Genomic DNA, 10191 nt, shown 5'->3' on the forward strand with positions numbered 1-10191 from the left:
GGCAAGGGGGAGAGGGCGTAGTGGTATTCTAGTGGTGGCGACGAGGGTTTCTGCTCGACAGCGCCTCCCTTCTCTTGTTGGGGACGTAGGGGCGGAGCCCGTTGTGAGAGTAGGTGGTAGAGGACATGGACGCGGCCGTCGTGGTGCTCGGGGTTGAGGAGGACGGGGAGGTGCTTTGATCGCCCCTCCTCTAGTTGCTCCGGCCCAAACAAAGGCCACATCGGGGACCAACCAATGAATTCAGCGTTAAGCTTCACGGGCCTCTACGCTGCTGTCTTCGGCTTCCAACTCCATTCGCAAGGGTGATGGAGGTTGAGCAGCCGCCGGGGTTGAGGCTGCACATGAGGGGCTGCTGTAATGGTAGCATGCGAGAGAATGTAGAGTTCCCTGCACCTCATGTCATGCTTCTCTGGCGCAGCTGGAAAAGCTTCGCTCATGCCGACAGTTTGGAGGCAGGGTACGTCCTTCAGTTCGAGTTAATGGACACCACCCTGCTCTCCATCAAGGTCTTCGGGCGTTCGCGTGCTCGCTTAGGGTGCTGAACGGAGAGCTCGACCGATGATGAAAGCTCCTCCTCAAGCAATAGCAACGAGGAGGACAATGACGGTGATGAGGACGACGCCAATGGGGACGACTCCGGCTCTGACTCCGGCTGAACACCAGCCGCACCGTCACCGTCAGCTGGTGGCACCACCATCTGGACCTGCATCTCACCCCGGCAAGGCGATTTGCCAGGGTGTTGGGTGTGGAAGGGGTCTCCGCCTCCTCCAACAGTCTTCCAGCTGGACCCCGGCAGGCTTCCCCATGGACTCCGACTTCGTCTTCCTTGCCGGTGTCCATGCTGCCGTGCCTTGCAAGCCCTGGTGGCGGTGACCAGGGCATCGTCTAGATGCTCTCCCTGTCCCTCACCTTTGCCCGCGCACTCCCGATCTTGTCAGGCTGCGTCCCGTGGGCCCTGACGAGGTCAGGCTGGGCTTCTGCCCACGTGCTCCTTTTGCCCTCTTTGCCTCCCACTGTAGTTCCTAGGAGGAGAAGGACAAGAAAGGGATTACGAGGCACTTATCTTTTTTCAATCTAGAACATGTAGGCATTTGGCAAATTTTAGTCTCAGATATGTAATTTCTTCTATCTATGTTTGTACTCTGTAATGTTTGTAATTGTTTATCTGCATATTAATGAAAAAAGACATGTTTGCCGGGTACTTGTGCATGTACTACATCCATGCAGAGGAGGGACGCCTCTATACTTTCAAGTAAACAAGTTTTCCCGGCAAGCTATCTTGTCGGTGCCTTCCGTCGTTGTCGCAAGGCTTGGCCTACCGGGCTCGAAACTATGGAAGGGAACCAGCCCCTCGTCAAACCTTCTCTATCAAATGCCACTAGAACCATCTTGACCGAAATGTTCGGATCAAGGGATGGGAGGACAAATGTTTTGAAGATGACAAGGTTTTTCTATGTAGGAGTTTTCTTCTTATAGAGACATGTTCATGGATAGAAAGAAACTTACTGTTTGGCCTGTCGGGGATCGATATGTAGGCTTATTTCCGTCTCTTCTTTTCGGGATCGAGCCCGCGACAAGAGCCCTGTAGTTAGTGTAGAGGAAAACATAGCAACATATGATCTCATCTAAATGATCATGGCAAATTTATGCTAAGCTAATCATGCATGCAAGTTTTTAGGGCGCTAGTGCTTCCTTTTATTATCTATGCTTAGGGTCTGCTCTTGGCTTTGTACAAAGGGTTACATGCGCATCGGCAAGGCTTGTAAAAAAGGGTGACTGCCAGGGCTGGGCCCGGTAGCGGCGCCTTATGGGTAGAACTTGCGAAGATGCTCAATATTCCATGAGTTTTGCATTTCGATGCCATCTTATGTCTCCAGAAGGACTGCGCCAGGTATGGTGACTCGTACTACCCGGTAAGGGCCTTTCCATTTTGGCGTCAACTTGTTGGTACCCTTGGTGGACTGAACACGCCTACGGACAAGGTCGCTTTCCTCAAGGCTCCGGGCATGAACTGTGCGACTATGATAGCGGCGCATGGCTTGCTAGTAGCATGCAACACGCACAACAGCCCAAAGATGGTTCTCCTGAAGGAGCACGACATCGTCATGACGGTGTTGCTCTTGCTCTACTTCATCGTAGGCAAATACTCGAGGTGACCCGTATATGAGTTCCGTGGGGAGCACTGCTTCTACCCCATAGACTAGGGAGAAGGGACTCTGGCCGGTAGCTCGATTTGGTGTCGTACGGAGGGACCAAAGAACCACCGACAGCTCGTCGATCCAGCATCTGCCGCACTGTTGCAGCTTATCAAAAGTCCTTGTCTTGAGCCCACACAACATTTCAACGTTCGTCCTCTCAGCCTGTCCATTGCTCATGGGATGAGCAACAGAGGTGAATCAAACCTTGCTGATAACCCATAAGTGTAGGGGATCGCAACAGTTTTTGAGGGTAAAGTATTCAACCCAAATTTATTGATTCGACACAAGGGAAGCCAAAGAATATTCTTGAGTATTAGCAGTTGAGTTGTCAATTCAACCACACCTGGATAACTTAGTATCTGCAGCAAAAAATTTAGTAGCAAAGTAGTATGATAATAAAGGTAACAGTGGCAAAAGTAATATTTTTGGGTTTTGTAGTAGTTGTAACAGTAGCAACGGAAAAGTAAATAAGAGAAGAACAATATGTGAAAAGCTCGTAGGCAATGGATCGGTGATGGATAATTATGCCGGATGCGATTCCTCATGTAATAGTTATAACATAGGGTGACACAGAACTAGCTCCAATTCATCAATGTAATGTAGGCATGTATTCCGTAAATAGTCATACGTGCTTATGGAAAAGAACTTGCATGACATCTTTTGTCCTACCCTCCCGTGGCAGCGGGGTCCTAGTGGAAACTAAGGGATATTAAGGCCTCCTTTTAATAGAGAACCGTAACAAAGCATTAGCACATAGTGAATACATGAACTCCTCAAACTATGGTCATCATCGAGAAGTATCCCGATTATTGTCACTTCGGGGTTGTCGGATCATAACACATAATAGGTGACTATAGACTTGCAAGATAGGATCAAGAACACACATATATTCATGAAAACATAATAGGTTCAGATCTAAAATCATGGCACTCGGGCCCTAGTGACAAGCATTAAGCATAGCAAAGTCATAGCAACATCAATCTCAGAACATAGTGAATACTAGGGATCAAACCTAACAAAACTAACTTGATTACATGGTAAATCTCATCCAACCCATCACCGTGCAACAAGCCTACGATGGGATTACTCACGCACGGCGGTGAGCATCATGAAATTGGTGATGAAGGATGGTTGATGATGACGACGGCGATGAACCCCCCTCTCCGGAGCCCCGAACGGACTCCAGATCAGCCCTCCCAGGAGAGATTACGGCTTGGCGGCGGCTCCGTATTGTAAAACGCGATGAAACTTTCTCCCTGATTTTTTTTCTCCCCGAACATGAATATATGGAGTTGGAGTTGAGGTCGGTGGAGGTCTAGGGGGCCCACGAGACAGGGGGGCGTGCCCAGGGGAGGGGGCGCGCCCCCCACCCTCGTGGACAGGGTGTGGGCCCTCTGGTCTTGATTCTTTTGCCAGTATTTTTTATATTTTCCAAAAAGTGCCTCCATGGATTTTCAGGACATTCCGAGAACTTTTCTTTTCTACACATAAAACAACATCATGGCAGTTCTGCTGAAAACAACGTTAGTCCGGGTTAGCTTCATTCAAATCATGCAAGTTAGAGTCCAAAACAAGGGCAAAAGTGTTTGAAAAAGTAGATGCGTTGGAGACGTATCAACTCCCTCAAGCTTAAACCTTTGCTTGTCCTCAAGCAATTCAGTTGATAAACTGAAAGTGATAAAGAAAAACTTTTACAAACTCTGTTTGCTCTTGTTGTTGTAAACATGCAAAGCCAACATTCAGGTTTCAGCAAATATTATGAACTAACTATACCCACAATAACACCTAGGTCTCACTATTACTCATACCAATAGCATAATCAGCTAGCGAGCCATTGAACATATAGCTCTAGCTACGCAACCCGCCTAACAAGAGCCATCGCGGTTTCAAACCGACCTCCTCCGCATGATCTGCCTCGCTGTCCAGCCCCAGTGTACTTTCGATCGCGGTGGTAAAAATCGGGTCGTCCGTTTCTATTGTATGCTGCATTCTCAGTCTAGAGTAAATGACGGCTGGGCCAGGCTTGCGCGCGAGCCCGTCTCGCAGTGGCGCCATGTTTGTGTGCCTATGTCCGTGTGGAAAGAAGCTCAGCGCCGATAGTGGGTTGGCAGGCGATCGTGGAGGCGATCATAGGTTGGCTGGGCTTTTTTTTACCGTTTTCTCTTGCGCCCAGTTGCGGCCCCTCTGCTTCAGGCGCGTCGGGTCCATGTGTCGGCCTCGTGGGTGCGTGCTTCTTCCGGTGCTGCTTGCTGGCATGGGCAACCCGCTTTGGCTCGCTGGGTAAAGAGGGGCTTCACCCTTTTCGTGTAGCTACGCGGGATCGTTTGCTTCGTGCAGCTGCTGGTGGTCCCTGCTCGCTTTTGGTCCCATCTGTCGGTTGCCTCGTGTTTCTCTTGCGGTAACTGCTCCTGGGAAGTGGTCCCTGCTCGCTTTTGGTCCCATCTGCTGGAGTTACAGCGCCTGCTATTACTGCTCCTGACCGGGTCGTCCTTTCCTCGTCTGCTCTTCTCTGGCTCTTGCCTCGGCTCCCAGTTCACTTCTCCCCTGCCTGCGCCATCCTTCTCTTCATCGTCCGATGCCCATCGGCAGGTGACAAGGACGGGAATCAGCGCCGTCGTGGTGCAGTGGAGCTGCTGGGAAGAAGCAGGACGGCGGCTGCACCCCGTGGGGTGCTGGTGGAGGGCGCACGCAGTCCATGGGGTGCGCGCACGGCAAGTGCTGCCTGCCGCGGGGCGACGGCGGAGGGGGGCGGGAAGGCGGTGGCGTGCCTGGCGGCCGCGGCGGCTCCACCCTCGGCCGCGCCGTGGTGCCGGGCGCGGGCCTGGCGCTGTAGTACGCCACGCTGACGGTGGACGGCCACTACCCGGGCTCCCCAGGCCGGGCGTCACAGGATGCGTACCTCGTGGCCACGCGCTTCGCGGGCGTCCCCGATCTCCACCTCTTCGCGGTCTTCGACGGCCACGGGCCTGCGGAGCCGCCAGCTCCGGGTTCGCGTGGGACGGGCTCCCCCGCCTCCTCCTCCTCTTCGCGGCCGAGGATGCCGCCTCCGGAGGGAGCCTCCTCGCGTCGGACCCCGCGGCGGTGTTCCGGGTGGCTATGGTCGGGGTCAACGAGGAGATGCACGCGGCGGCGGCCGTGGACGACTCCATGAGCGGGGCCACCGCCGTCGCGGCGCTCATGGCCGGTGGCGCGCTTCATGTGGCCAACGTCGGGGACTCGCGCGCCATGGCCGGGGTCTGGCGCGACGGCCGCGTCGCCGCCTACGAGCTGTCGTGGGACCAGGCACCGTTCCGCGCCGACGAGCGTGCGCTCGTCATGTCCGTCGAGCAGGTGGAGGGCGTCCACGACCCCGGCCGAGGGCTAGCTCGCCTACGAGGGGTACCCCGCCTCGCGTCTGTGCTCGGCCCGCGATGGGCTCTACCCGGGCACGACCTTCACGCACATTCTCGGCGACCTCCCCGCCGAGGGCGTCGGGGTCGACCCTGAGGTGAACGCCGTGGAGATCACCCCAGCCCACCTCTTCTTCGTCGTCACAAGCGATGGCGTGTTCGAGTTCCTCTCCAGCCAAGAAGTCGTCAACATGGTGATGATTTTTCCCCTGTTTAATTTCCTTGCCCCTTTGCGTTTGCTCAGCTGATACATTTGGAAGCTCGTGTCTTACCTACAGCATAAATAGACGGTGCAGAATGTCCGCCCAACCTCGCCGTATTTGGGTAAGCAGGTGCACACACTCTTGTCCTCTTCCTAATTTCTTTCCTCCTTTCAATGCCCTGCTCCTTCTCTGAACTTCTGATCTTTGCTTGTGTAGAATTTGTTCTCTACGCCTACAAGGTGTTTGATGAAAATCACAGAAGGCTGGCAGGGGAGGATTGGTCTATGTAAGCCACGTGATTTCATTCTTCAAAATGTTAGTTCCAGTCAGTCATAACAAGATGATTTCGAGATTAATAAGAATCCCTGAGGTGAATAAAAGTATAAAGAAACAAGGAATATCCTGTCAAAACATTAGTTCCAGTCAATCATAACAAGAATCCATGAAGTAGATATTTGCTTCTATTTATGGGGCTCTCGACCCTACAGAATTCTTCATGATGATTTTACCCATAGATTAGCATTTGGTAACTTGATTTTCTTCCCTGTCGTATAAGACTATATGAGACATGAATTGTATATTTTATTTTGTCATGAGGTTATTTTTAGGTTTGCTTATGTTCTCTTTTATCCTTTTCGAACACGGATAGGAAAAGAAAACTGAAACATGTTCACTAAAATGTGTGCTTTGTAGTCTTTTGTTTTCATGTAGCGGTGTATTTGAGTGTACACTTACCTGACTTCATATACTACCGCATCTTTTGTTTATCGCTAGGCCTGTTGTCAGTAACAAATGTGCAAATGGTATTAACTTCATACATTGAGCTATGCCTGATAGTTATTGGTGTCATTTCCTCCTCCTGAAATCATCGTTTTCCTATTTGTAGGAGCTTTGATAAGGCTGCTCACCAATGAGCTGGACGTGTTTTTGTCCTGGGTACTTGCATGATGGAAGAAGAAATTGGGTATTCCTAAATGTGCTACTGCAGATCAAAGGTGAATTCATCCCATTTTCTTACTTCAATCTCAGGTTATGTGAGGAGGTGAGGATAATAATAATTGAATGAACATTGTTTGAGATCCACCTGACTCATCCCAAGTTTTGCTAGGTTTGCCTCATGCTGTTTATATTTTGTGCTTGTGTGTAAACAGGTTGGCGGCTTAATTGACCCAGGTTTTGTAACATATCAATGGTGAGCGATGGCATAAACGGATCTGGTCGTTTTAGTTTTGCTAGACCATGATTGTTATTAAGCATGAATGTACAGTTATATTCTTTTACGGATGCAGTTTGGCAGTTTTGATTCCATTTGATGTATTACCTAAAATACTCTCATTACCTTGATCTTTTAATTCCATTTGAAGGCAGATTTGATTTTGTCTTGGGAGTAACAAGGAAGAAGGGTCAGTTTATGTTCTGGACTAATCACAAAAAAGGATGCCACTGAATATATTTGACCTGATGTGAGGAAAAGGTCTGATCACTTCCTATTCTTTGCTTTCACTTAGTTGTACAGTTCTTTTACGGATGTAGTTTGGCAGTTTTGTTTCCATTTTATGTATTAACTAAAATTTGCTCATTACCTTGACTTTTAATTCCATTTGAAGGCAGATTTGATTTTGTCTTGGGAGTAACAAGGAAGAAGGGTCAGTTTATATTCTGGACTAATCACAAAAAAGGATGCCACTGAAAATATTTGACCTGATGTGAGGAAAAGGTCGGATCACTTCCGATTCTTTCCTTTCATTTAGTTGTCAATTTTTTGGAATGCTTCTAAAAGAAATCGTATTACTGCAAACTGTCACTGTCCGTTGTAAGAGTTTACATGATTAGGTGATATGACCAGTTTGTTTTATAGTCTCAGTTTGTTTGTGTATTAACTTACATCTGCTAATTTCTACTGACTTCCGCTTAATTTGATTTCTACTGTATAAGTAATGGCACTAAGATACAGTGCATGCAAAAATTCTCATGTTGTTGTATAATCATTGTGGTACTTGTTGTGTTAGTTTGTGTATCTCTGTTAGTAAGTTGTCGGTCGGCCATATTTATTTGCATTAGTTCTTCTGAACACAACCTTCCAATTAGGTGATGCTTGCTATTTAGTTGCTTCAGTTCACTTGTGAAAATGATTGTGATTCTATTCATTTTCTTTCTTTTGTAGAGAGCATTTGTACTGGTGGGTTTGATTTGTTAATCCAGTGGGGTACAGCCTGGTGGAACCATGCAAATGACGATCTTCGTTTCTCAGGTACAATTACTACATCATCTTAATTTGCTAATTGTTCCTACTATCTGTGTGGTCCATCATGCCTCCGACTTTACACAAATTTCAGGCTGTATTAGCGCTTAGCAAACTTCTTTGTGCCGCCGCCTGCGCTTTCCCCTTCCATCTCCGCCGCCTCGTCTCCTCCTTCACCACCACCCCCTCCCCTGCCTCCGTACCCCAAGATGGAGGAGCTCCCCAAGGCCATTGTGTGGCTGCTGCTCAAGGACAAGCTCGCCCGGGTCACCGTGGCCGGCGCCGGCGAAGGTGTCATGAACAAGGACACCATGGCCGCCTTCACCGAAAGCGCCCGCATCTTCATCCACTGCCTCTCCACCACGTACGTGCCTCCTGCCATTCATCTCCTTGTTCTCCTTTATTGCTTGAATATGGATTTTGATCCATAAACAAGGTTTTCAGATTGGTTGATGCAAAAACTGCAACTGGAGGCCTTGTTGTTTGGACCCAAATGACATCTCTAGGTGACTGTACACAAATGCGTCTTTAACTTTTACATCCAGGTGGTTGCACAATTTAAAGATTTTGGCCTTTTTATGTGTTGTTGGTCTTTTTCAATGAGGTATTTATTTCTGCAGGTTTTAGAATTCATCGAAGATTGCAGGGTAACTAATTGCACCTTATGGAGAAGGAGCAGGCCGTGGAGGAGTGCATGTAGCAGGGTAAGCTCCAAGGATAATCCTTTTTGCTTATTTGTCTGTACTTATTTATTTTTTGTATAGACATTCCTCTGTTCTCTAAAGACCAGATTTTGGACTAAACAGTTCCCGGTGACTGCAAATCTGAAATTGAAGATAGGGCAGATTGTATTGGTTCTGCTTGCTTGCAGAACTTGTGGTATGCTGGCCATGGAGTAGTCAGACCCTGCCAAGAAAGGTGAGCCCGACTTCTTCTGCAACTTTTCTACCACAGTACGGATCTAGCAAAAATGTTCAGGAAGTTATGAGTTTTCTAATTCTAATGTAACTCACTTTTCCTTACTTGCTGATCTTGTTACTAATGTTGAAATTGCAGAGGAGCAGGAGATGAGGAGCGCAACATTTAGTGTACAATGGTGCATGATATGGCAGTTAGGATCAGGACACGAGGAACACGACACTGGGTGTATGAAAGATTAGTAGGAAGAATGTTAATCACAGTGTGAAAAGGTATACGGTAACCTTTAGCTTGAATAAATGTTCACTGCTTGGTTCATGTTTGATTCCAATGCCTTCGCTTTAATATCATTGGTTTGTCCCAAGTTTATGTTCAGAGATTATGATTCAAATATTCTGTTCAGATTTCCTACAAACAAATAGTGTGATTATTGCCCAATTCTAGCTTCATCTACTATACCTTATAATTTATATATTAATTGTCGACAATTCTAATTTAGATCATGTCAATTCTAGGCAGCGAGTACTAGAAAGCATGGTCATGTTTTAGGGCATTTTTCTACTTTGTGCAAGAAATTTAATTTGATGGATATGCGACCTGTTTTCTCTTGATTATGTGTGGATGGTAATACACAATCATTTCTGTAGAAGGTAACTTGATTGACACACTTTTGTTATTTCTATGTGCAGAAAATGCGAGCTCGGCTGATGTATTGCGTACTATTTGGCTGAGTTGTTTTGTCCTAAAGATACAATTAAGCTGAAGAATCCTTTTTGTATGGAAATTCACTATGGAAATCGAAACAATGGTACTCTGCACAACCGTTTACTTTCTTGCATCGGTTCTTCATTCTGTAAGTGAAACCTTTTCTATTTGGTAAAATAAGAGTGAGCTCATGCTTGAACTTCCACCATGTATGTTAAACACTTGGATGCTGTATCAACCCAGTAATCCTCTGATCCTTCATTGTTTTCCCTTGCATTGCCTCCTTTAACTATTCAGCAGGACCTTTGAAAAGAATGATTTTTCAGTTATATAATTTATTATGTTTTGTCTCGCCTTCGAGAGGTAGAATGTAAAGTAGGCTGGTATTTTCATTCCGTTAGATATTTGATATAAGTGAATATATACCTTTCGGTAGGTGAATGTGCTCTCCATTAATATCACTCATATATTTGAGCTTCAGAGAAGGATATCTATGCCATTTTGTTTTTGTTTTTTGAACAAAAGAGTGTTGTATG

General features: G+C 47.4%; 1 protein-coding gene across 1 annotated transcript; it reads left to right on the plus strand.

The window, feature by feature from the left end:
* The first annotated feature begins 305 nt into the window (after nt 1-305).
* LOC123114776 (uncharacterized) lies at nt 306-9931 on the plus strand. The gene is made up of 15 exons (XM_044536191.1): nt 306-506; nt 4509-5781; nt 5866-5919; nt 6007-6076; nt 6677-6832; nt 6942-6982; nt 7155-7264; nt 7398-7507; nt 7955-8041; nt 8127-8396; nt 8477-8577; nt 8653-8736; nt 8839-8950; nt 9089-9222; nt 9640-9931. The coding sequence occupies exons 1-2, from the start codon at nt 306-308 to the stop codon at nt 5682-5684; spliced, it is 1377 nt and encodes a 458-aa protein (XP_044392126.1). The 3' UTR covers nt 5685-5781; nt 5866-5919; nt 6007-6076; nt 6677-6832; nt 6942-6982; nt 7155-7264; nt 7398-7507; nt 7955-8041; nt 8127-8396; nt 8477-8577; nt 8653-8736; nt 8839-8950; nt 9089-9222; nt 9640-9931.
* The last annotated feature ends 260 nt before the right edge of the window (nt 9932-10191 follow it).

Source organism: Triticum aestivum, chromosome 5B (genome assembly GCF_018294505.1).
Source record: "Triticum aestivum cultivar Chinese Spring chromosome 5B, IWGSC CS RefSeq v2.1, whole genome shotgun sequence".
NCBI classification, from domain to species: domain Eukaryota; kingdom Viridiplantae; phylum Streptophyta; class Magnoliopsida; order Poales; family Poaceae; genus Triticum; species Triticum aestivum.

Excerpts from the sequence above, each read along its gene's own strand:
- LOC123114776 (XM_044536191.1), top strand. The coding sequence starts at position 306 with ATGGAGGTTGAGCAGCCGCCGGGGTTGAGGCTGCACATGAGGGGCTGC. Across the intron at positions 507-4,508 it reads CCACCCTGCTCTCCATCAAG|CTACGCGGGATCGTTTGCTT; the intron begins GTCTTCGGGCGT and ends CTTTTCGTGTAG.